The 27,161-nt window shown below is 43.6% G+C and overlaps 1 protein-coding gene across 8 annotated transcripts in view; it reads left to right on the top strand.

Moving 5' to 3' along the window:
- Positions 1-26,454, top strand: part of ATE1 (arginyltransferase 1) — a 127,087-nt gene extending 100,633 nt beyond the window's left edge. For all 8 annotated transcript variants that reach the window (XM_053668397.1, XM_053668400.1, XM_053668394.1 and 5 more), the window contains one exon: positions 23,336-26,454. In XM_053668397.1, coding sequence (XP_053524372.1) covers positions 23,336-23,514 — 179 coding nt within the window. In that variant the 3' untranslated portion in view covers positions 23,515-26,454. The remainder of the gene's footprint in view (positions 1-23,335) is intronic.
- Positions 26,455-27,161: the final 707 nt, after the last annotated feature.

Here is a 27,161-nt window from a genome sequence, read left to right as displayed (position 1 = left end):
ATGTGCTCATGTGAGTTTTCTCCCCTAAACTGTAAATATCTGAGCCCTGGCTGGTGTGGCTCATCTGGTTGGAATACTCTCCTGTGCACCAGCAGGTTGCAGGTTCAGTTCCTGGTCAGGGCACATACGTAGGTGGTGGGTTTGAGCCTTGGTCAGGCACGTACAGAAGGCAGCCTATCAATGTTTCTTACCTATCTCTCTCTCAAATAAATAAATACTGTTAATGTGTAGATTGCATTGATTGGTTTTCAAATCCTGAATCACTCTTGTATCTCTGGAATAAGTGCAACTCCTGAACTCTGCTAATAATTTGTAAAGGGTTTTTGCATCCCTGTTTACAAGGGACACTGGTTTGTAGTTTTTTTTTTAGTACTGTGTCTGGTTTATGTTCCCTCCTTTATTTTCTGAAAGAGATTGTGTAGAATTGGTGTTAATTCTTCTCAAGTGTTCAGTAGAAATCTCTGGTGAAACCATTAGGGCCTGGAGATTTCTTGTCTGGAAATTAACTGCAAATTTAATGTCTTCATGAATTGTAGGGCTATTTACATGATCCATTTCATATTGGGTGAGGTGTGGCAATTTGTATTACTCAAGATTATTGCCACAGAGTTTTCTTCCTTGATGGGCTTCTCCTTTCCTGATCCTTTGATTAGAAGGAAAAGGCTTTCCATGGCTCTCTTTTTCGGGGTGTGTGTGTGTTGGCTTTGCAGGGTGGCCAGAAGCAAAGCCCAGAAAATGCACCAACGTGTCCTCCCTCCAGTCGCAGAGCACCCGCGGGGCTGCCTTCTTCTCCCTATCAGTGTCTCGTGTCGTGACGTGAAGTGTCCAGGGCTTTCAGTGTGGGTGGCGGGACAGTAGGGAAAAGTAGGTCTTTCTCAGTTCCCCAGAAGCCCTCCTATTCTGTCTTTCATTAAAAAACAACCACCAAAAGAACTCTAGAGAACTGTTCTTTACTAGTGAGGAGCATGTAAACCATCACTGTTGTTTAGCTGTGCATTTCTGACTGTATTGTGAAGGAATTAAAGATGTCATAGGCAGTTAGTCTACAATAAATGAGTAGTTGAGAAACTCTAAAGTTAGTGTCCTGCCTGGTCAGATGCAAATGTGATAGAATCTGATTCAAGTTTTATGAAAGGCTTTTTTGTGTTACTCTGATACTACTTAACTATCTCAACTGTTTCAGAGAGATTATAGCACCCAGTTTGCGGTTTAAAAGTTCAGAAAAGAAAGCCAAGTTTTCGAAGAGTTAAGCAGTGGCAGTAACAAAGCACAGTTGTAACAGATAATACCACTGTGACAGTCCCTTCCTCCCAAGGTTTTGATGTTCTTAAATTGGTTTTTAAGGGGTCATCAATCTCTCCCTGTTCTTTTTCTCTGTTATCTGTGGTTAATGTACTAGGTTGTTTATTCTCCACAGATTCACTTTATCAGATAACGAGTCAAATGAAATGGAAATCTGCTAAGTTCTAAAATAAAAACCGTGACGGAGCACGTGATTGCACCGAGATGTGGAACGAGGTTGCATTGCGTTCACCTGCTCTGTCGCACAGGCACTGCGGAGTGCCGCTCGGTTCCGAGGCTCCAGTGGGCGCCGAGGTGGAGAGTGGCCCTGTGCACGTGGGCAGCGGGGGTTCCCCGCCACACCTTCCTGTTGGTTGCTGTTGGTTTTAGTAGTTCTCAGTCCTGAATCACTGTTGTACCGCCAAAATGGCAAATCGTTACGCCCCCTCACATTCGTGCCCTGGCATTTTTCAAGGTCTCCTGTGCCTGTCTGACTGCGTGAGGGGGGGTATCTGTTTCTACATCATTGTCCGTAGGCCCCCCTCCCAGGGACCGATGGCCCTACCTGCGCACCAGAATTTCTTACAGCTTCCCAGACGATTCTAGTGTGCCCCCGAGGTCGAGAACCACGGCCCTGGGGCTCGGCCACGTTCAGTCCCGTCTTCTCTGAGGACCTGGCAGAGCTCCCTGCGGCTGCCTCCCAGGCCAGTGGTGCTGATGCTCAGACAGGCCTGCAGAGGTGACTTCACCCCCAGACACAGATGCAGGAACTGCCTGGGGGGCTCTGTGTGGTGATCAGGCCCAGCAGCGCCCTCTGCAGCTCCTTCCTCTCTCTTCGCAAGGGGGGATAAGCCCAGGACCACCACACAGAGGCAGGGCCCTGACAGGGGCTGCTCCGCTGCTCCACCCAGCTCTGGCCCACAGTGCCCCGTAAAGGTAAAGGCAGCAGGAACTCCAGCACTTGCTTTCCTCTCCGTAGGGTTACTGCCAAACAGGGAGTTCTTTGCTGTGCTAAGAACAGCAGCACTGCCTGTGCTGAGATCAGCAGTGATACTAGCTGCTCATAACAGGGCCCCTTGCACTGGATGCTTCATATTTATTCACTGGCACTTTAACTCCCTAGACAGCTTCTTATTCAAAAACTTTTCTACTAGAAACATGATTGATTGTGTGCCTGTTACTAAAAATCTGACATGGAAAGTGAAAATCCTGCACATACCCCAGCGCCCATGAGCATGTTCTCAGCCCTGGCTCTGGGGAGGTGCGCGCTGTGGAAGTGCGGTCAGAAGGCCTGCGGGTCTTCTCTGCACGTGTGCATTTTAGTTTCTGGTGGTTTAATTCGACAACACAATTTTTAATCATATCACGTATTTAAACAACTTTACATATAAATAAAATTCTAAGTAAAGTTCAGTGGCTTGTTTACATGAAAATTAGGATATCTTTGAAATCTTTATCATTATGTAATAAACTTCCTCATTCTTTTAAAAGATAAACTATTTTAAAACAGTTGAAGATTTAGAGAAAAATTGCAGAGATAATGCAGAGCATTTTAATATACCCCACACCCAATTTCTTCCCACCTTTATTCTCATTCTTTTTCTTACTAATAGACTATTTTTCCCAGTTGTGGATGTACAGAGGAATTGAGTGGCAGGTACAGAGAATTCTCATACGCCCCCCACCACCCCCATTTTCCCTGTTACTAACATCTGGCATTAGATATATTTGCTCAATTGATAAATCAATTTTGATATATTATTATTGACTAAAGTCAGGAGTTTACATGAAGATTCACTCTTTATGTTGTACATCCATAGATTTTGACAAGTGTAGATTGACAGGTATCTCTCACTGTAATATCACACAGAATAATTTTATTGTTCTAAAAATTCCCTGTGATCCACCTGTTTATCCCTTCCTTTCTTCCCAATTTCCTGACAACCACTGATCTTTTTACTGCCTCCAGTTTTGCATTTTTCAGAATGTTATATACAGTCATGTGCCACTTACTGATGGAATACGTTCTGAGAAAGGCATCCTGTGGCGATTTGGCCACGTGCAAACACCACAGCGCACTCACACAGACTGAGATGGGCCAGCCCGCTGCAGGCCTAGACTGTGTGGTCCACCTTACGGCCCCCGGCTACGGGCCTGTACAGCGCGTTCCTCTACAGACAACACGAGATCAGATCGAGCACAGGTACCATGACGCAGTCAGCAGAGGCAGTGAACACGAGATACGTAACACGGCGACTGCTTTACAGCACGCCTCCTTGAGGAGTAGAAAGGTGCACTCTAAAATAATGACCGAAAGTATAGCGTATCATACAGTAAATACATGAACCAACAACAGGCACTGATTACCGTGATCAAGTGTACATCGTCCCTAATCATATGTGCTGTGCTTTGTACAACCGGCAGCACTGTGGGTTTGTTGATGCTGGCATCACCACAAAGACATGAGGATGCATTGTGCTGCGACATCAGGGTGGCTGCAAGTTCGCTGGGTGACAGGACTTATTCAGTTCCATTATCATTTTAGGGGACCAATGACCTACGTGTGGCTTTTTGTTGACCAAAAAGTACTTAGGCATGACTAGTTGGAATCAGAGTATGTAGCCTTCTCAGATTGGCTTCTTTTACTTAGTAATTAATGTACACGTAAGGTTCCTGCATGTCTTTTCATAGCTTGATAATTTATTTCTCTTCGTCACTGAATAATAGTTCATTGTCTGGATGTACCACAGTTTATTCACTCACCTATTGAAGGACATCTTGGGTGCTTCCACATGTTGACAGTTATAAATAAAGCTTCTATAAATGTTTGTTTGCAGGTTTTTGTGTAGACACAAGTTTCCAGCTTCTTTGGGTAAATACGAAGAAGTGTAATTGCTGAATTATATGGTTGAGTTTATGTGTACCTGTTCTGTTCTAATGGTTGCATTCTGCAGTGTGCGTTATTGGTAATAACTGCCCCCACTGATGGACACTGAAGTGTTATTTCTGCTGTTACAAATAGCACTACAACCTACTTTAAATACGCCACATCCTTTTGCACGCACAGAGTCTCCATAGGACACATTCCTAGAAGTGAGATTACTCTGAGATCACGTGAATTGGCCCCGGCCTGTTACCCTCAGCAGCACAATGTCCTTGAGTCTCCCCAGGCTCAGGAGAGAGGTTTAGGCTGGACCTGAAGATTGGTAGATTAGACTTACAGATTGTGATTTGTAAGTCAGACTTTAAAAATACAGAGACATGGCCCTGGCTGGTGTGTCTCAGTGGACTGAGTGCTGGCCTATGAACCAAGAGGTCACTGGTTCGGTTCCCAGTCAGGACATGTGCCTGGGTTGTAGGCCAGGTCCCCAGTTGGGGACATGCAAGAGTCAGCCAATCTATGTATCTCTTGCAGGTAGATGTTTCTCTCCCTCATCTTTCTCCCTTTCTTCCCTTCTCTCTAAAATAAGAAAATCTTTTAAAATAAAAAATGAAAATCCACAGACATGGGTGAAATTTCCCAAGGAGAAACATAGAGCAAGAGGAGAGGATGCCCTCGAAGAGAATGTGGTGTAGCTCCACCATTTAATGGTCGTGGAAAGAACGGCCCTGGCGGAAAGAGAGTAACCAGCGTGAGTGTGTCAGGAAAGCCCAGGGCAGAGCGGACCTCAAAGAGGAGGGAGTGGTCCTCTCTGAGTTTACACTTCGCTGAGGGTGATGAAATGTGTCATTGTATTAAAGGAGGAGACCCTTTGACCTTAGTGAATACAGGGAAGGTGACCCGAGCCAAGATACACATTGCAGTCAATTCTGAAGTGAGTGGGAGGTGAGGGGATGGCCATTAAAGGCCATTAAATGAACACTCCTTGAGGTGAGCAGGAGGTTACAGGGAGTGGCGTGTGGCTGTGCCAGGTGGCAGGCTTAGACTTTTGTGAAGTTAGTGCACAGGAACTAAGCAAGGGAAAAACTGAGTACAGGAGATAACTGTAAACTACAGAGGTTATATGCAAATTGGGGGAGACCAAGAATGGGGAAGAGAACGGACTTCCGGATGGAGAGAGACCCTTGGCCAAGAAAAGTCCGTTTGTCTTTGCCCCCGAGGAGAGAACTGTAATTTCTAATTTGATTCTGTGCCCCAGGAAATGCTCAGAAGTTTTACTGCTTAAAGGCACTTGGAGATTTCTCTAGTTTGATTCCTGGTAAGGAATCAGAGTCATTCCAATGCCGAATTCACTCGTCGGAAATTAGTATTGTGGCCAGCTTTGTCGTGAGTGCGATTTTCAGGGAGGTTACCAATGAGATCACCTATTCCCACCATGTTACTAGTTTTTCTGAGTGGTCACATACCCAGAGATTTAAAGCTACTGATTGAAAGAACCTGATTTATGTAATCAACTGGCATTGTCGATCCTACGATGAACTGATTTGGAGTGTTTGATTCTAAATAAAACCATCAGCTACCCACGTATTAAGTTATGTTAAATATAGTATTACTTTTTCCTAGGCCTGTTGTTATTTTGATTACTAAAGTTCCGCATGCCGTGAAGCTGGTAAGGATCTGTAACGTATCAGAAGAAAGAAAACAGTATGGAAACGCCCCAGTGGGCAACCAAATTTAACAAAGAATAGAGCACGAATAATGCTTGGACTACAAAACCACACACAAACGTGAGGGAGTATAAAGGGAGTCTGAAGAATGTAGTTTATCATTTGTTAATTTTTTATTTTGAAGTAATTTCAAGTTTATAGAAAAATTATAAGAATAATACGAAGACCTTCTTCATGCCCTTTACCCATGTGATAGGTAACGTGTTAACCACATTTGCTTTACCATTTTCTCCCTCTTACTCGGAGTAATGGGGGAGAAAATGGGAACAACTGTATTTGAACAACAATAAAAAATAAAATTAAAAATATATATAATTAAATGGATAAAAATAATCATAAAAGGAAATAACTCCACACTGCTTTCCACAATGGCTGTACCAATCTGCATTCCCTACAGTTGGTTCAACAGGGTTCTCTTTTTTCCACATCCTCACCAACACTTGTTATTTATTGATTTATTGATGACAGCCATTCTGACAGGTATGAGATGATAATGCATTGTGGTTTTAATTTGCCTTTCTCTGATGTTTAGTGATGTCGAGCATCTTTTCCCAGGTGTATTGCTCAATTGGTTTCATGGTCTGTTGGCCATCTGTATGTCCTCTTTGGAGAAATGTCTGTTCAGGTCCTTTGCTCACTTTTTAAAATTGGATTGTTTGGTTTTTTGGTGTTGAGTTTATAAGTACTTTATAAATTTTGGATATTAATCCCTTATCAGATGTGTCAGCAAATATCTTCTCCCACTCAGTGGGCTGTCTTTGCTTTTTGTTGATGGTTTCCTTTGCTGTACACAAACTTTTTAGTTTGATGCGGTCTCATTTGTTAATTTTTTTTTGTTCGCCTTGCCCAAGGAGACATATCAAAAAATATTGCTGTAAGAAGTGTACTAGATTTTACTGTTTATCTTTTCTTTTAAGATTTTTATATTTATGAATCTAACATTTAAGAATTTAATCTCTTTTGAGTTTATTCTTGTGTGTGGTGGAAGAAGGTGGTCTGGTTTCATTTTTTTGCACATACCTGTCCAGTATTCCCAACACCATTTATTGAATAGACTATCTTTACTTCATTGTATGTTTCTGTCCCCTTTATCAAATATTAATTGAACATAAAGGTGTGCATTTATTTCTCTGTTCTCTTCCATTGACCTAAATGTCTTTTTATGCCACTACTGCTGTTTTGATTACTATGGCTTTGTTTAATTTGATATCAGGTATAATTTGTTTAATATCAGTATAATTTTATATCAGGTAGCATGATTTCTCCAACTTTGTTATTTTTTTCTCAAGATTGCTGTTGGTATTTGGAGTCTCTTTTTCCATATTAATTTTTGGAATATTAGTTTAGTTCTGTGAAATATACCATTGGTGTCTTGATGGGAATTGTGTTGAATCTGTAGATTGCTTTGGGTAGTATGGACAGCTTAATGATGTCAGTTTTTCCTGTTCATGAACACAGTGTCTGCTTCCACTTATTTGTGTCTTTTTCCGTTTCTTTCTTCAGAGTCTTAGGGTTCCACCAAAAAAGTATCACGTCATCTGCAAATAACAGCAGTTTTACTTCTTCCTTTCCAATTCAGATGCCTTTTATTTCTTCTTCTTGTCTGATTGCTGTGGCTAGGACTTCCAGTGCTATGTTCAATAAAAGTGGTGAAAGCAGATATACCTGTCTCGTTCCTGATCTTAAGGGAAACACTTGTAGTTTTCACCCACTGAGTATGATGCTGGCAGTGGGGTCGTCTGCATGACCTTTACTATGTTGAGGTGTGTACCCTCTAGTCCCACTTTGCTGAGAGTTTTTAACATAAATGGGTGCTGTACTTGATATCAAGTGCCTTTTCTGCATCAATTGATAGGATCATGTGGTTTTTATCCTTCGTTTTGTTTATGCGGTGTGTCGTGTTTATTGATTTGTGGATATTATACCAACCTTGTATCCTTAGACTAAATCCCACTTGATCGTGGTATATGATCTTTTCGATGCATTGCTGTGTTTGGTTTGCTGATACTCTGCGGAGGGTTTCAGCGTCTGTGTTCATCGGGGACATTGGCCTGTAATTGTCTTTCTCTCAGTGTCATGGCCGCAACATTTTAAAGAGCACAGCCCAGTTAGCTTGTAGAGTATTTCCTGATTTCATGAAATGTTCCCTATAATTTGTTTAGAATTCTAGAACTTTTAAGCAGTAACTAATTAATTAAATGTATTGGGGCAACATTGGTTATAAGATTATACAGTTTTCTAGAATATGTTTCTGTGATACGTGGTGTCTGTACTGCGTTGTGTGCCCACCACCCAAAGTCAAATCACCTTCTGTCACCATGTATTTGACCCCTTTACTGTTTCCTCAGGCCCCTTCCCTCTGGTGACCTCCACGCTGTTGACTGTGTGTGAGTTCCACTTTCCTATCCCCCATGTGCGTGAAATCCTACAGTTCTTAGCTTTTTCTGCCTGAATTGTTTCACTCAGTGTGATATTCTCAGGTTCCATCTTGTTGTAAATGTCAGTGTCGTCTTCTCTTGTGGCTGAGCCATGTCTGCCATGTGTGTGCCACGCCTTCTCCATCCAGTCCCCTGCGGGAGGACACCCGGGTCATTTCCGTCTCGGCCACTGTGAATAATGCTGCAGGAACATAGGCGTGCTCGTGTCTCTGCAAATAAATGTTCCTCTCGCATTTGGTTCAGGTTACGAATCAAATACAAAAATACCATCCTAGGATGTTCTTGCCAAAAGTACGTTTCTGAGGAGGTACCTGAGGAGACACATGTTGTCAGTTCATCTCACTGCTGGGGACTTGAATTTGTTTCACTTGGTAAAGTAATACGTGTTAAGTATTAAATTAATGAGTATTTTGGAATTGTTAAATAATCAGTAAGTAATTTGAGACAAAGTGAATATTCTTTCTTATCGCACATATACTACTTTATACATCTATTGATAATGCTGTTTGAGTCATTTATTGCCAAGGTGGCTGCCAAAGACTGATTCCCTAATTCCATCATCCCTTCTCCTTCCTTGGCATTCTCCTGTGCCTTCTTCCTGTTTGTTTATATCAGTGTGAACTCACGGAATCTTACTTCAGTCAATATATTACAATCCATTACTCGCATTATTTATTTTGAATGCTCAAATTGTCTCAGATTTGGCTAGTGGGAACCTTTCCAAGGTGACTCCTGTATTCTTTTGACATGTCCCGTCATTCTTTGAGCATTTGCTCACCTTCTGGCACAGAATACTCCAGGCTCATCTTGTCCCTTCCCTGACCCAGCTGTGCAATTAGGCACTTCTGCCAGGAGCTCAAGTTCCTTTTCACAGGCAGTAATATTTGGAAAATGAGGCCTGGGCAGTGCGTGCGCTCACTGCTCCCGAGGCTGCATCGCGTCCAAGCCCCTCAGCAGACAGACCTGGGAAATGTGTGACTACACACACACACGCACACATACACACTCACCCACCCACTCGTTCATGCCTGCCTTCATGTCTGTATGTCTGTGAAACGCATAGAAAGCATGCGTTTTCACCAGCACCTCCAGTTCTAATCTAACACAACAGAATTTGCTCTCGTCTTCTCCTTTTTTATACTTGTACCTCCCTTCCATGACAGAGAAACCTGACTCACACTTTTCCCAGTGTATTCATTTATGTGATCAGTTCCCTTGTCTGTAACTGATCCCTTGACCACACAGGCCACAGATGCCTGAACTCCCAGGCTGTCTCTCTGGGCTCAGCCCCAGCCCTAGCCCTAGCACGCAGCACACTGCACGCAGCACACAGCACGCTGCACGCAGCACGCTGCACGCAGCACACTGCACGCAGCGCGCAGCACACTGCACGCAGCACACAGCGCACTGCACGCAGCACACTACACACTGCACGCAGCACGCTACACACTGCACGCAGCACGCTAGCACGCTGCACACAGCACGCTGCATGTACACACTGCACGCAGCACGCAGCATGCAGCAGCTGTGCAAACCTGCTTCCCTTTGCCCTTGAGAAATTGCAGGGGCACGTTTTGCATGCCGAATCTACATTTCTCTCACTATATTGTTGTCAGTGATTAAACATAACCTTAATGGTGCTATAAGAAGTATTTAAGAGAGTATTTAAGGTCAAAACACCCAGAGTAGAAATTTGAGGGAATTCAACCCTCTTCCTCATCAGAAGGGATTTGTTAGCGTTTTACATAGATAAACAGTATGAACAAGTCCCGTCAGCAATGTGCTGAGGCAGGAGGCAGGTTGGCATGATTTTTGCGTGCGGTTGACTAGGGGTCCGGCGCTCGCCTGCTTTCCTCCGGTCTCCCTTTTCGGCACTTTGATACCGATGCCCGCACCACCAGAACTAATCTGAGGCTCTTTCTGCTTAGAATTATCTTGGTGATTTATGTTTTATATTTTGTAATAATGTCTCTGGGAGCCAAGAAGTTTTTCTTCTTGGTCAACATCATTATCACTAGTTTAACAAAATTAAATAATTTTTCCCTTAAAAATGATATTTTTGCCAGGGCTATTTGGCAAGAAAATTATATTAAAGACATCCAAATTGAAAAGGAAGAAATAAAACTACTTTTTAAGATGACATGACTTTGTATATAGAAAATCATAAAGAATGTACCAAAAATGATCAGAACTAATAAACAAGTTCATAGGTTACTGGATAAAATATCAGCACATAAAAATCTCTTTCTGTATACTGACAATGAACCATCTGAGAATGAAATTAAGTTATAAGCACTTTCATTTATAATAAAAAATTAAGTGAATAATTTTATTATAAAAAATATTTTTAGGAATAAATCTAAAAGCAGTATAAAACTTCTGTTTTGAAAGATACAAAATGTTGGAAGAAATTATAGAAGACTTAAATAAATGGAAATATGTTACATATTCGTGGGTTGGAAGACAAATTAAAATACCAGCTGACTTCTTTGCAGAAATTTAACAGTTGATCCTAAAATTTACATCAAAATTAAAAGAAACAGAATAGCCAAAATAATCTTGAGAAAGAATAATAAGATGGTATGGTTCGGGCACATGGATAGATACATGTAACAAACTAGAATTGAAAGTCCAAAAATAAACTAATATTTGTGGTCAATAGATTTTTAGAAATGATACTGAGATAATTCAGTGGGGGAAGAGTAATCTTTTCAACAAATAGTCCTGGGTCAAATGGATATCCATGTGCAAAGAAATGAAATTGTTTCTCCATTTCACACTTTATACAAAAATTAATTCAGAATAGATTGGGACTAAATGTAAAGGGCTTAAAATCATAAAGAACTCTTACAAAAAAGAAAAAGAAGCAGCAAATTCTTATGACCTTGGATTAGGCCAGCAGTTTTCAGTCTTTTTCATCTCATGGCAGACATAAACGAGATACTAAAATTCTGCAGCACACCAAAAAATACTACATTTTTTGCTGATCCTCACACACACAGAAAAATGGGTATAATTTTGATTCATTCACACCAAACAGCTGTTGTTTTAAATTTGACAGTCTAAGGAAAAGAAGTTGGTACCCTGACTAAATAGTCAGGAATTACATATTTAAAAATTCTTGTGGGGCCCTGGTCAGGTAGCTCAGTTAGTTAGAATGGGGTCCCGATGTGGGTTCAATCCTCGGTCAGGGCACATATAAGAATCAACCAGCGAATGCAACAGTAAGTGGAACAACAAGTCAGTCTCTCTCTCCCTCTCCCTCTTTTCCCCCCTCCCCTTTCCTTCCTGTCACTCCCTAAAAATTAATAAATTAAAAAAAATTCTTGTGGCACACCCATTGAAAATGCTGGATTAGGCAATGGTTTCTTAGATATGGCAACAAAAAAAAAGAAAGAAATTAGACGTCGTCAAAGTTAAAAACTTTTGTACTTCCGAATATACCATGAGCAAAGTGAAAACAGTCCGGGGGATGGGAGAGCGCGTTTACAGACAGTGTATCTGATGAGGAGCTCGTGTCCAGAACATGCAAATAACTCGTACGACTTGGTGGAAAGCCAACCCAGTTTAAAAACGGGCAAATGATTTGAATAGACATTTCCTCGAATGGCTAAGAAGCACATGAAAAGAAATTTACACCATTAGCTGTCAGGGAAATGCAAATCAAAACCACAAGCTATGAGTTTACACTAGGGTGGCTATCGTCAAAAGCACAGGTAATAGCCCTGGCCAGTGTGGCTCAGTGGATTGAGCACTGGCCTATGAACCAAAGGGTCACTGGTTCAATTCCAGTCAGGACACATGCCTGGGTTGCCAGCCAGGCCAGGGAACCGCCCCCTGCCCCCCGCCCCAGCCCTCAGTAGGAGGGTGTTCAAGAGGCAACGACACACTGATGTTTCCCTCTTTCTCTTTCCCTTCCCCTCTCTCTAAAAATAAGTAAATTAAATGTTTTTTTAAAAAAGACAGGTAATAACTAGTGTCGATGAGGCTCTGAAGAAATCAGAACTTTTCTCATGCTACTGGAAGGAATGTACAATGGTGTGCGCACTGTGTTGGTAAACAGACTGGCAGCTCTTCAGTAGGTTTTACGTAGAGCTATCATGTGACCCAGTAACTCCACTCCACGGAGAAATGAGAACACATACAACCTTGTACACAGTGTTTGGAGCGTGATTTGCAATAGTTTAAAAGTGTAAGTAGCCCAGGTATCTGTCAGCTGCTGAATGGTAAATAAAAGTGATGGAGTCACACAGTGGAATATTGCTTGGCCATTAAAAGGACTGGAGCGTTGATGTGTTTGCAGAGTGCAGATGAAGCCTGAAAACATTGTGCCGGGTGGAAAAAAATCAGTCACGTACTGAGTGATTCCATGGAGACAAAGTGGGTCGGTGCTGCTGAGGACTCAGGAAGTTGGGGGGAAGGTGGCGTGACCAAAAACAGGTCTGGGGTTTCTTTCTGGGATGCTGAAAATGCTTGAAAATGGATACGATGGTTGAACAGCTATGATGATGCTAAAAAAAAAAATGCCATCGATTTGTATATTTTAAAAGGCTGAATTGTATGGTATGAGAATTATAGCTCAAAAAGATGCTATTGAATGGTATTTTACAAATAACCTAAATTTAATTTTTTTTTAGTTTTTAGATTTACCAAAAAATATTCTGTGATTACTAACAGCAATATTCTTTATAGAGTGGGAAAATGTGTAACTCTCCTTGATGGATTCCCAAAGTAGGTGGGCTTGAAAGATGAGCTGATGCAGCTCATTTGTTTTTGTCAGAACTGCTGCGCATCGCCTTTTGCTGCGCATTGCCTTTCGCCATCGCGTGCTGAGGCTTCCTCTCTCCCCTCCGTCTCCATCCCTACCCTCGCGGTCGTGAAAACATTGGTTAACACCTCTGTAGAATATTCTAAATCCTATTTGACATTGGATCTTCCATCACTGAGGTTGATTCCTGAGGTTAGTTCTGACCATGCATTTGTTTCAAAATTTCACATTCTTTTGTCCTATCATACTTTTTTTTTGCCCAAGTATATTTAGCTTCATTAACATTGCCTCGCCTGCCATCTCTACCGTCTTCATGAGAAGCTGTACAGCACGTAACTTGTTTCCATGGTTCTGTAATGATGGTGTAGCAATAAATAGTGAAGTGTAAAACATAGGCTGTTTCATCATTTTCTGGAAAGCCTGGAAGTTATCAGGTCTCCATAAGAATAATGAATGAGTTAATTACCAGGAGGAGGAGACATAAAACTTTAATCTCTAGATTCTTTTCCTTTGAAAGCACCTGTGGTGTATAGCACATCCTTTGGGAATAAAAAGTTCAGGGAGAATCAAGCAGTTGTTGATCGCTAGAGTTTTTCTCGAAGATTAAAACGTAGAGTTGACAGCCTGTTTGTATCAAATGCTTATCTCAAGAGTTCTTGCAGGGTTGCCTTTAGTTGTTTCACTTGATGAAATTAATTGCGATCCCTTAGAAAAAAGGAAGATGGAAGACGTTCTTGTTGGCACACGTTTCCAAGGCATCTTAATATGCTGGCAGTTTCCCTTGGATGAGTTGGCAAATGGTCTTTACTCTCAAAACGGCTTATTCTTCTGTTATCTTAATGGTCTGCCCAGGAAGGGGCCTGTTGTGCTGCGCGGGCTCAGCTATGCAGGTTTTTGTCTCTAAGCACCGAGGACGTGTGTCAGGCAAGCAATGCTGTGTGATTACAAAAGGCTTTTGTAAGGACTTAGGTTGCGGTATTTAAACTTTAGTAAATAAATGATAACTAATTTATTTTCACTGTTTTAAGTATCTGGTAGAGGTTTTTTTTTGTTTAGTTTTAAGTTGGTTTTAAAACTATTTAGGTATAATATGCCAAAAATCAGAATCTGCTTTTATTGTGAATGATTGTAAAACTGCGGACTATTAAGCCCAGAAAACAGAAATGTATTATTTTATCTATAATGATAAATGGGTTCTAACGTTGATACAGCATACCTATTGAAAGGATGATTGATTTGATTTTCCGGCCTTCATATAAGGTATGGCAAAAATGTGATCAAGACCTCTGTTTCCATATTCAAATGCATCTTGGGAAATTGTGAAACCCGGTGGCTTGGGAAGAAGACTGGTGGGGCAGGAGGAACGGTGAGAGGGGGTTGTGTGGGGGCTGGAGACCGCTCTGTACTTATTTCTTTAGCACTTGAGTTTTGCAACAAGCATTCTTTTGTGATTTAAAAAGATATTTTAAAATAATACACTTACTATTGAGTATTCAGTAAGTCCACAGATGACTAATTCCCAGCAAATGTATTGTTAAAGTTATTGAAATATTCTAAAATTGATATTGTATCTTTCCCGATTCTCTTATTATTTGTCTTGTTGAACTCTGTTCCCTTCTCCTAAAGTACTGGCAGTTTTGGACTGATATCTTTGGCATCTTTGGTAGGCAGAATTCTAAACTTATATTCCAAGTTGGAGTTGCAATTCAAGATTTTTTAGGCAGAGAAAGATACACGTTCGTACTACTTTTAATCTCTAATATTTAGGTGCACTTTTCATAGTTAAAGTCTGGTAAATGGGAAAAGTTGAGATTGTGGGGCAATTAAGAAAACTTAATTCGTAAATTTGTATTTCAGTAAATTAATAAGTTTTAGTTGAGTTTCAGCATAATCTGCTGAGGTGGTGTTAGAATACCACATTTTTTATAATATTAAACAACAATAACAACCCCACAAACTTCCAAAGTATTTGAACACTAAGACGAAAGTATTTGCATCTCCAAGTGACTGGGATACATAAATATTGAAGAGAATGATGAGAGGATCTTAAAATTTATTACTACCTTTTTTGTGAGTGTGTATGATGTTAGAAAGTGAGTAGCTGGTTGGTATCTAAGAATATTACGTATTCGAGTCCTTTGACCCAGATATGAAGGTCTCAGCAGTATTTGGACTAAAAAGAACTATTAAATTCAATGAATTTCTAGGTTATAAGCCTCTGTAAAAATGCTATAAATTAATTTAGAAATTTTGTGAGACATGTATTGGACTGGCCAAAATGTTCATTTTTTTCCCCAAAAATGGCTCTAGCAGCACTTAAGTTGTCTTTAACTTCATTCAAAACAATTTTGTTAGATTGTATTGTGACAGCTGTCACATTAGCATGCATTAAAAAAATTATGCCTTATTATTTCAAGAAAAGTAAAACACATCTGGAATGCAAAAAAAAAATTCACTCTTTGTATGGAGAAGGTGCTGTGACGGATTAAACGTGTCAAAAGTGGTTTGTGAAGTTTCATGCTGGAGACTCCTCGCCGGACGATGCTCCACAGTTGTGTGGATCAGTGGAAATTGACAGCGACCAAATTGAGACGTTAATCAAGAACAGTCAATGTTATACCACGTGGGAGACAGCCGACGTATTCAAAATGTCCAAATCAATAAAGTTATTGGTGAAAATGAAAAATACGTCTCTTATTTTATGGAAAAAACTAAATAGACTTTTTGGCCAATCCAAGATATATATGTTAAATAATAGATATCAGTAGCCAATTTGGAATTTGGTCTTTGAAACTTACATGTTGTAGTATTGCCAATCATTTGATTTGCGTATAATTTTAAAGTCTCTACTCTTACATAGAAACAAGGTACATTTGACCCTTAAACAACACAGGTCCACTTATACATGGATTTTTCCAATAAATACATTGGAGGATTTTTTTGTAGATTTGCAACAATTTGAAAAAACTTACGGATGAACCATATTGCCTGGAAATATTAAGAAAAAGGTATGTTATGAATGCATAACATATATGTAGATAGTAGTCTGTTTTACCATTTACTACCATAAAATACATATCCATCATTAAAAAAATCTAATGTATAATTTATTAAAACACAGGCACATAAACACATATCATGCGGGGCACCATTGGTTGTCAGGGAAAATGCAAACCCATGTAATGACGCGTCATTAAATCACAGCCGCATAAATGGACTGCGGTATGTGCTTCGCTGCTGCGGTTATCTTGCAGCCAGCTCCTGTCACTGTCGCGGGGGCTCCGCTGCTGTGCGTTTCCCCTCACAGAGCCCTGGGACGCTGGTCCTCTGCACATGAGTGGGTCATCTCTCCAGCAAATCGCACATCTCTGGACAAAGTGACATCTCATGGGTTTTGAAGGTTTGTCACCGTGTTCAGGGCAATGCCGTCAACCTTGCAGAACACTGTGAAGCCCACCCAGAGTGCCACCAGTGGGGGTGCGAATGCTCACAAGGAGCAGAGAGAAGTCATGGCACTACAAGAAAAAGTTCAAGTGCTTGATGCGGACCATGCATTGAGCTCTGCAGCTGGGGATCCCCGCCTTTTTGAGATAAGTAAATCGAGCATAAGGACCATTGTAAATAAAAAAGAAAGAAAAGAAATTTGTGAAGCCATCCCTGCAGCCTCATCAGCAGGTGCGAAAACCTTGCGCTTCTTGCGAAGGATCTGTGTATCTGGTGTTGGAAAGGCAGCTTTAACGTGGCTGCGGGATTGCTGCAAGGGAGGCATGCCCATTGCGGAGTGTAGGATGTTCGGGAAAAGGCAAAGTCGTTACGCCACAGCTCAGAGCAAAAGGAAGGGGAAGAGTCTGAAGCTGGGCAATTTAATGCTAGCAAAGAATGGTTCGAGAATCTTAGAAGGCAGTGTCTACCTTTAAAAAACATCAAGAGAACAGGAGAGGCAGCCCCTGCCCATCAAGAGGCAGCAGGTGAGCACAGGTTTTCAGTGCAGGCGGAAGTGCCCTCCTATTTTGGGGGGAAATGCCACAGAGGGCATGTGTTAGGAAGAGAAGTAGGCGCCAGGATTTAAGGCAAGAAGGGGTAGGTTAACTCTCCTGTCGTGTGCAAATTCGGTCTTGTTTATGAGTAAGGATGTCCTTATCTACAAAGCTGCTAACCCCCCAGTGTTGAAGGGAGAAGATAAACACCACCTGCTAGTCTTCGGGTTGCATAAGAAGAACTAGACCACAAGAACCTTTTTCCTGGGTTGCTTCTGTCATGAAAACATTGGTTAGCACCAGTGATTTTTGATGATTTGTCCCTGAAGTCAGGAAGTGCCTGACTAGTAAGGGGGTGCCTTTTAAAGTTCCAAGTTGGACAGTGCCTCTGGCTCCCCAGAACCCCAGTGGTGCAACACCAACAGTGTTGGAGTGGTCTGCCTGCCCCCAAACACAGTGTCTCAGATTTCGCATCTAGATGGGAAGTCATAAGGACCTGTAAGGCTCATTCCACACAGCACTCCGTGGAGAACGCTGTCCGAGAGAACCCTGGTGGGAAGGGCAGCCTGGAAGTTGGGAAGGGTGACGCCATTGGAGACGCCATCAGACCCAGAACAGTAGGTTCCTGCTGGAGAAACTGCCCAGATGTTGTGCACGACTTCACAGGACTCATGACAGAGCCAGTCAAGGAAGTCAGATTCTGGATGTGGCCACCAAAAAAAATAAAAAGAGTGTAGAGGGTTTCAAGATGCAGATCTTGGGGAGATTGAAGAGCTTACAGAGACCACACCAGAGGAATGAACAGACGGCAGCGTGGTGGAGATGAGAGCTGAACCAATGAGGAAGAGGGGTCAGTTCCAGAAAAACAAGTTAACGCTGGACAGTAGACAGTCTGGCAGAGGGGCTCCCATTATTCCAGACTGCCCTTGACTTCTTTATGGCATGGACCTTGAAACTAAAGCACACAGCGGGAGAAGGGTTGGGGCTGTGTAGAAGTATTTTCAGAGACATGAAAAAGCAAGAAGAGAAATCGCTGTGTTCCTGTGAAGTTACACCAAGTGCGCCTGCCTCTCCTGCCTCAGCTTCCCCTCCGCCCCCTCCCTGCTGCTCCGTGTGAAGACGGTGCAGAGGGCGGCCTTTCCGACGACCCACTTCCACGTAAGGAAGAGTAATCAGTAAGTGTACCTGCTGTGTACGTGAGTGCCTTCGTGTGCAAATCCAGTAACTACAGCAGGAGCTGGGAGATGTTTGCAGGTGGCCATCATCATCGCCCTTGTCGGGCAGAACCCCGTGCGCGCGGCTTGCGTGGGAGTGGATGGCTCGTCCTTACGTAAGGCCAGTGGTATTTCATGTAAAATGTCTCAGTGTTCTTGTTGTTTTATAGTGTTGCTTTCAAAGACTTACATCACTGTACAGTGTGTGCCTCTCTCATAATTGGAGAAGCTGCATCACAGGAATGTGGTTTTTTAAAAAAATGTAACTGTTTCCAGTACTGTGTTAAGAATATAACTGTAATACTGTATGCCATAAACAGTTTATAATGATTTATTCATTAGTGTATGGGCTGGGCTACCATGAAAGAGCCGTATCGCTGCTTTTTTCATCAGCGGTACATGGACTGTTTTACCTGAAAATACGGATTTTTCACATTATCTTTTCTTTGATGTCTGGTGTTAGTAATAGGTAATCTACAGCGTTTGTATCATGTAAGACAGTATGGGTGTAGGTACTGGCAATTCATCCTGTGAACAGGTGATGCAAACCTAACGGTATTGAGACAGTTCAGTACTGTGAGTGTATTTTCTCTTCCTCTGATTTATTAATAATGTCTCCTTTTCTCTAGCTTACTTTATTGTAAGAATACCATATACCAGGTCTGTCCAGAAAAAGTCCAGCCATTGTTAGTATAATCAGAACCATTTGTGCAACATTCATGAAACCTGGCAGCCAAAGACAGTGGACTGGAATGCACAGGTGTGAACAAGGACCACTTCACTGTACTAGTCTTTGGGGGCGGTAGACACTGTTGAGTGACTGTGTGTACTGTGTGGCCATCACATTCAAAATGAGCAGGTAGAGCAAAGAATCTGCATCCAATTTTGCGCCAAGCTTGAACATTCTTCCGTGGCAACTGTTTGCATTATTCAGAGGTTGCAGCTATGGGCAGCTGGTGATTGACAGCTTCGTCACGACAGTTCGCCCACTCATGCTTCACGTTTCATGCGGAGTTTTTAGTGAAATGTCAGATCAGCCAGGTGGCTTAGGCCCCCCTACAGCCCAGATTTGGTGCCCCATGGCTTCTGGCTTTTCCCAAAACTAAAATCACCTTCTAAAGGGAAGAGATTTCAGACCATTGAAGAAATTCAGGAAAATACAATGGGGCAGCTGATGGCGATTGGGAGAACTGTGTGAGGTCCCAAGGTGCCTACCTCGAAGGGGACTGAGGTGTCATTGTCCTGTGTTCAATGTGTCTTGTATCTTGTATCTTCAATAAATGTCTCTGTTTCATGTTATGTGGCTGGATACCTTCTGGACAGGCCCTGTGTAATACATGTTCCATACAAAATATGTGCTGATGAACTGTTTATGTGGGCTATTGGTAGTTAAGTTTGGGGGAGTCACAGTTGTGTGCAGATTTTGAACTGCACAGGGAATAGGTGAGCCTGACCCCCACGTTGTTCAGGGGTCAACTATGTATGTTTTAACAAATGAAAGAATGCAAATTTTTTACTTTGTAGGAAGAATACACTTTAAAACAATTGGTGTAAATTACCCATCATGGTGGGGTTTTTTCTAATCATGTATTTCTATATTTATATGTCACACTAGAAAAGAATAAAAATTAGAGATTGGCATTTCATTCCGGATAAAACAAGGTAATGTTGTATCAAGTCTTAGGTTTTTATTTGCTGGGTGATTCCATTTATTTGAATCTGAAAGTGTGTCCTAAATAATTTTAGGATAAAAGTTGAAACTGTTGAACATCCTTTCATGTGTACATACTTTAAAGTTCCAATTTTTAAAAATGCAAGGGTTTGGATTTAGAAGATTTTGTGCAATTTTGCTGATGTCCTTGCATCTCTCCTTTGCTGTTCTCACAGATCTTTATGATTTTTTATTTGTGTTGGACTCTGAACACACTTGAGTCGGCCTTCTCCTGCCAGTAGTGTTTATAGCTGGGTGACGGAGGTAGTTCGGTGTGTAACACGCGCACATAACACGCTCGGCACCGACAACAGGAACCAGGGTGCTGCCTTCTCCTTTGCCTGTCACTCACCCTGGTGAGGGACGTGGTAACCACCGGGTGATAAATGTTCAGCATTTTCTTGTTTAAAAAGCATGTGTACTTTCTCCTTCAGTTGGATAAAGTGATTTGTAAGAAAAACACATTGAAGTTGGTCTGTCCAACCAGGGACGCCAGGCCACTGCAGGTGTTCCCAGCAGAGAACATTTAAGGCGCATTGGTGTTGCTGAGAGCCCAGCAGGGCACCGAGGGCTGACCCAGCGGTGGGCTGCAGCAGGACACCGCCACCACGTCTGGGCTGGAGAGGAAAGCGGACCCAGCGGCCAGCGCTAACTGTGGAGGCGGGAAGTGGGGCAACTTGGAGAGCAGTTGGAGCTGCTGCGGGAGAGCAGAGCCAGGGAGGAGAGAGGAGAGGTTTGCAGGAGACGCACCCTGGCTTCCGGCCTCTGTGTCCCCCGGGTGCACCTCCGGCCGCACAGAGCAGAGCAGAGGCAGAGATTGGAGCTGAGGGCAGACGACCGCTTTGCGGAACACTCTCCTGAACTTTTATTTCTTTTCACCTTGATCCCCTCTGAATATGTCCAGGATAAAGCAAAAATTTAAAACCACGCTGGCCTTCAGTTCTGCGGACGTGAGGGCCCTTTGGCTGCACCCTTGGTGTTCCCTGGCTCCTCGCCTGTCCGTGCCTCCCCAGGCCGGGTCCTCAATGGGAGGGTGTGGGCTTCTCTGGCCTGTGTAACCTGTTTTTGGGTGCACGGTGAGCTTGCACCCCCTCCCCACCCTGTTACAGATGCCTAGGCAGGCCTAGAACTAGTCAGTTTGGAATGTGCTCACGCCTTTCTCACAGACGACTGACCGGGGGCCTCCGAGACAGTCGGTGAAGCAGGTGTCTCTCTCAGGTAGCAGAGGGGTAGTGTTAACTTCTGTCCCTGAAACTGGTCTTGGATGATTCGTCCTGATTCACTCATGACCAACGGATGGAGAACACAGCACTAGGTGAAGAGTAAACGTGATTTGTTGCTTCCATTACAAGATAATGAGTGGAATCCAACTTAAGTATGAAAGTCGAGGTGGGCGTCCAGTAAATGTTTATTTACAGTATATATTGTGGCACGTCGGTTACTGGCTTTGAGAAACAAGGTTATGTCTGAAAGTCCCCGAGAAACAACCCTGTCGGTTTATAGAAAAGGAAACAAGGAAACGAGCACGCGCATTTGTGATCTCGAAGAGCCAAATGTAGCCGAGAAATAAATGTGTCCTCGATGCTAAAAACTACTTTTAAACTAGGGAAGCCTTATGGTCATCGCAGAAAGTCCAGAAACATGAGAGACAGCGAGCGTCCCACACTGTGCACGTCCCTGGCGGTGCCCGTGGGGACGAGCTCGTTCGCCGCAGACGCTCGCCGAGCATCCGGGGCGGCACTCAGTGTGCCGGGCCCTGCGGGAATGTGGGTGGCAGAACGGCGGCAATTTTTTACTTGGGTTTTACTTTCACGGCTCGTTCTAGTGGAAAAGGAAGCTCTCCAGGGGAAGGGCAGTGAGCGTGTCAGGTGCGGGTGCGCGCCATGTAGGCGGAGAGGAGAGCAAGGGCGGTGGGCCGTGTTCTCTGCAGGACCGGGAGGCCTCGAGGAGCCGGTGGTCGAAGTGGTCTGATGAGGCAAGGGGGTGAAGAGGACAATTATTTGTGCTGTTTCTACTTTCTTTTCCCTCAAATTGCCTTGCTTTGACTATGCAGTGCCTACGTAGCGTTTTACTATATGGAATGTTTTATTATATGGATACACCTTACGTAGTGACCGGTTCCCCACTGATGGACGTGCAGGTGGTTCCCAGTTTTCCAGTGAGTCACGGACAGTTTCACTGCCAAAGTCCTGATGCCTGTGCACGAGCGCCCGGACCGTTGCTCTCCATGTGCTCGAAAGGGCTTCAGAAGACACCAATGCTCAGATTTGTTCAGAGCAGTTTTGGAATCGGGACCTCTGGGGGCGGGAGCCAGGTTTTTATGTTTTTAGGAGGCCAGGGAACCACCGCCGCAGGCTGACTCCTAGAAGTGGCCAGCCGAGTCAGTGATAAAAGACACTGTACATTTAGTGGGTGCCCTAACATCATTCTCGGTGTTAAAATTAGGAGCAGTCGCCAGTGATGGAAACCTAAAATAAGTGGGCTTGAACAAGTTAGTTGATTTCTGTTTTATGTGAAGTTCTAGATGTGGGCAGCCAGGGCTGGGCTGGCAGTTTTGTTCTGCAAAGTCCTCATGTGCCTGGATTCCTTCTTGATCTCGTTTTTGTTGAACTCGGGGGATGGGGAGTGGGAAGCTCCCAACCTCAAGCTCCAAGACAGAAGCTCAGTCTCCTGCCAGGACGTCCATGCACCAGCCACAGAATGGAGGCAGGACCACGGGAACTTCACCCTGGGCCCTCTGAGCCAGAACTTGGTCACAGGGCCACATCCAGCTGCTTGGGAAGCAGGCTTTCTCTGGGAGGCCCTGCTCACAACCAGACATCCTTCTATGTGGGGGCGGCGGGTACACGGTAGTGGCAGCCACTAGCAGTCTCTGCCGTGCCCTCCCGGGAAGCTGTGAGGATCTGCCCACCTGCCCGCAGACAGGGAGGGCCCGCTGCCCACCCCTGGCCTGCCCGGGCCAGCCCAGGCCACCAAGGCCGTAGGGAGCTCGGGCAAAAACCTCAGACAGCGCTGGCTTGAGGAGACACCAAGCGGACTTTGGGGAGACTCAGGAAAGATGCCAGAGCTGTAAACTTCATTGTTGTGAGAAAACAGCGAAGGTGTTGAAGGCCAGTTTTTTTAACTGGGTGCAGTTCTTTGTTTCTCCCTGGTGTTCATTCATTACCTTCCAGCATATGCAGGTTGTCTGAATGTTAATGCTGCACTGTCTGAACCTGCTACGCCAGGAGGACATCTTAGGACTGAATTTTTATCATTCAAATAAGCGTTTTTAAATTAGGAAATGAAAAGTGACTTGCACATGGCTTTGTTTCACCGGCGTCTTCCTGTCATTGCAGTGGATGAAGGTCGCAGTCAGGAGCCCGACCGCGTGCAGGTGTTCTACAGGAAAGCCATCATGCCTTACGGCGTCTACAAGAAACAACGCAGAGACGCCAGCGAGGAGGCCGACGTGCTGCAGTACGCGAGCCTGGTCGGGCAGGCGTGCGCCGAGCGGATGCTGCTGTTCCGGAGCTGAGCCCGTTCCGGAGCTGAGCCCGTTCCGGAGCTGAGCCCGTTCCGGAGCTGAGCCCGTTCCGGAGCTGAGCCCGCACCCTGCCCGGTGCCTGGTGCCCCTGCCCAATGCGTCCCTCGGGGAGCCCCGTGTGCACCCACAGATACGACTTTATTTTGACTATTACATGGCTTTTCTAAGCTGTTTATGGCAATGTATTTGTGAGAATCTCATGGTTAATATAGAGATTTAAAAAATATATAACCTAGCCTCATAATCGGGGTTTATCGCTTTGGAAGTTTGTTTTATGAACAAGATGTGGTAAACTGCTCTTACTGTTAATATTTTGGAAAGTAAAATTAATACGTAAATCTCAAATACCTTAAATTACAGTTGCGCTTTTTTGTTCTGTTAGAAATCAAAACAGGCTGTCTCCTCAAATCCATTTAAAACATTGGTTTATGCTTTAAAAATAAAAAGCCCTTCAGTGTGGGGAAGAAGGTGGGGAGTCTGTTTCATCGCTTAGAAAGTGTCCTCTCGAGAGGACGGAGCTGCTGTTGCTCCGCTTTCGAGTGTCGGTCACTGCGGAATGTCAGGTAGTCTAACCAGAGAAACAAGGTGCAGACTGCAGCAGAAAGGTGTCTGGACGTCGGCCGGCTGCCTACCCGCGGCAGCCCCGCTCATGTCCGCTCACGTCCGCCGTCCTGGCCTGGTTTTCTCCCGGAAAAATGGTTGCTGGTGTTTTTAAAAATCCAAGAAAGGGCGGTTTATAAAGAAAAACGTTGGCCCCTGCCTTCACCTAGGCCTCATTCCTTGAACTCAGGACACTTGTCTTCGGTTGTTGATTTAGAATTAGCTAGTAGTCTGACAGTGCTTTTAGAGCTGTGCGACAAGTCGCATCTGAGTAGGTGGGAAGGCTTCTGACCTCTGTTCCGGGGAGGGGTGGAGCTGCATCGCCTGCCCTTTGATTTGGGCCCCCTGGAGGAGGAGGGGCACCGGGCGCTGGAAGCAGAGGCTGCCCCCCTTGTCCTTGTACCTTCTTTTGTTTGGCTCTTTGCCCCTGGAGCAGATGCCCCTCGTCCGCCACCGTCCAGGTGGCGGTCACTGTGCTGGGCGAAAGTCCCGGTGAGCTGTGTGGAGGCGGTGCGGACAGAGGGTTCCTTCCCTGGGCGCTTTCTCAGCTGGTCCCCGTCCGCTCTGGTGGCTGCTCAGCCCCTTTTACCCATTTTGCCCGTTTGTCTGTTGTCTGTGTGTGGATCTTTTTGAAGCCATATCATAAAGCTTAGCAGTTTGAATCTCTCTGATGACTTAAAATTGTCCTTCTAGATGCACTGAATACAACATAAAATAATATCAACCAGCTAGAAGAAAAGGAAGGCTCATAAAACAGTGATTTTAAAAGTCAGCTGTCTAGAAATTCAGCATCCAAATAAACTGTATTCATTCAGACCTGCCACGTGCAAATACTTGGCAGACTGGGGATAGAGTCGTGAGCACAGCCGTTCTCTCTGACAGCGTGGATTTTACTACTTCTGGGGTTTTCTTTTTCATAGTCTCCCAGGAGCATTTAATTGACTCTTATTTGGAATTGCCTTCAGAATCTGTGGAATATTTTTTCTTTTCCCCTCTAAAATGAAAAGAGCTTAATTTTCTATTACAAAAATGACACTGTAGGCAATTAAAATATTAAGAAAATATAAATAAGAAAGTAAAAATAATCGGAAATCTCGCTACAGAGAGAATTGTATAGACATACACATACACAATATATATATATGTGTGTATATACACACACACACACATATATATAATTTTATTATAGGGAGAATCACATTCCACCTGCTGTGTTTTCTCTCAGTAGTAAGTTACGGGCACCTGAACTTGGAAAGCAGTTTGAGCTGGGATTTCAGGAGTGTTGTGAGCAGCCTGAGCATCATCGCAGAGAGGCAGGGTCCAGCTGTGGGGCTCGTGGCGTGGGGGGACCGGGCTGGCATCACAGCCGCTTCCATCTGAGCGGGGAGTGTGCGGAGTGGTATTGAGAGGTCACAGCTCTTGAATGGCCAGTGAAGAGACAGCTTGCGTCTTAAGCAGCGCTGGTTTCTTCCTACGAGCCCCCCAGGGCTCCTTCAGAGGAGAATGACTGGTCACCCCTGTCTGGGGACTGAGGTGCTATTCCTACGTGTGGCCTTCACTCGGCTCCAGTGAAGCTGCAGGGAGAGCCGGGCATGGTGATTCTCCTGCTTGGTCGGTTGCTCTACTCACGTGTTGGGTTTTTGTTTGTTTTATTTTACTTTTTGAGAACAGATAGTGTATTAATCCTGATAAGCAACATTTCTTGAAAAGACACTTTCCTTTTGACTTCTAGCTCAGTGTTGCTAGTGGGCCAAAGGGGCACAACCGGGGAGAGTGAGCGATTTGGGCAGCTGACCGGCAGTCTGGCTGAGACGTCCGGCGGTGCGTTCATGGCTGTCATCTACAGACGGACACAAGACCCTCTCAGGGACAGCTGATAGCTTTGCAAAGCCGGAAGCTTTGTGTTTATCATCTTAGCAGTGTGTTCCCTTCCTGATTTCAAATAAATTCAGGCCTGCCTTCCTGTCCCGGGGCGGAAATGTAATGGAGATTCCCCATGCTGCCATCTTTATTGAAATTATTTCAGTTCTGTTGAGATTTTTGTTCTCTTATTTTTCAAAAGTGTACTCTGAGCACTTTTTATTTTCTAAAAGATAGAAGCTATTATCAGATAAATATATTATTCATTTGGTTAAAATTATGTTTGCTTTCAAACAGCTTATCTTTGTATCCATTTTGCAAACTATTAGTTGTGTGTGGTTGCTTAACATATTGGAATCTTTTATGTAAACGAACTTTCCAGAATTCTGAGCAATACAAAGTTGGATTTTATAGGGCTGTATGTTCAGTATGAATAAAGCTGAGAAAGGGTGTGATGACCAGTTACCTGAACTGACTCTCTTTGTTGCTGACTTGAAAGCAAAGAGGGGAACTAAATGATGTAATTGGGAAATGTTTAAACTAGAAGTTGTTCAAACATGTTCTTTTTCAAGAGCAGACCAGTAACTGTAAGACCAAACAGGTTTATTGCATGTTCTGTTTTTTCTCTCGTACGTGCTTTTCTGAACACTCCAGTCAGTAATGCTTACATGGAAAAAATAAAGCCATTTCTATCCACAGCGGCTCTAGCTGGTCAATACAAGGGCACACGTGTTGCCGTCCTTTGAATTTTTGCACACGTTTCACCTGCAGTGGCTGCAGGAACAGAGGTGAAGGGTTGGCCCTTTGAGTCGGGAGACTTGACTTCCAGTGACTGGGGCTCCAGGTCCCTTAGTTACTTAAATCAACACACGATGGATTCCTTTCTCGGGAATGGATACAAGTAAAGTAAATGTCTCCTTAAGCAAAAAGTCTGGATTTTCACAAGTGAGGAAATAGACATTATTGTACCCGGAGGGATTTGAAATAAAATTTTAGTTACAAACTCAAATATAATTTCTCTTAAAAAGTTTAGTTTGTGGAGTGATTTTCATAAATATCTCATAAAGTGAAGTGTGGTTTTTTAATGCGAAGTGTGTTTTAATTGTTTGTAGTCCATAGTATATTGGTGGACTACATTTACAAGTGTTTGTCTTTTTATGGCGAAGAGGATCCTGGTA

Source organism: Artibeus jamaicensis, unplaced genomic scaffold, assembly GCF_021234435.1.
Source record: "Artibeus jamaicensis isolate MK-2021 breed Jamaican fruit bat unplaced genomic scaffold, CSHL_Jam_final contig_490, whole genome shotgun sequence".
Classification (NCBI taxonomy): domain Eukaryota; kingdom Metazoa; phylum Chordata; class Mammalia; order Chiroptera; family Phyllostomidae; genus Artibeus; species Artibeus jamaicensis.
This window is presented reverse-complemented; position numbering and strand designations above follow the sequence as displayed.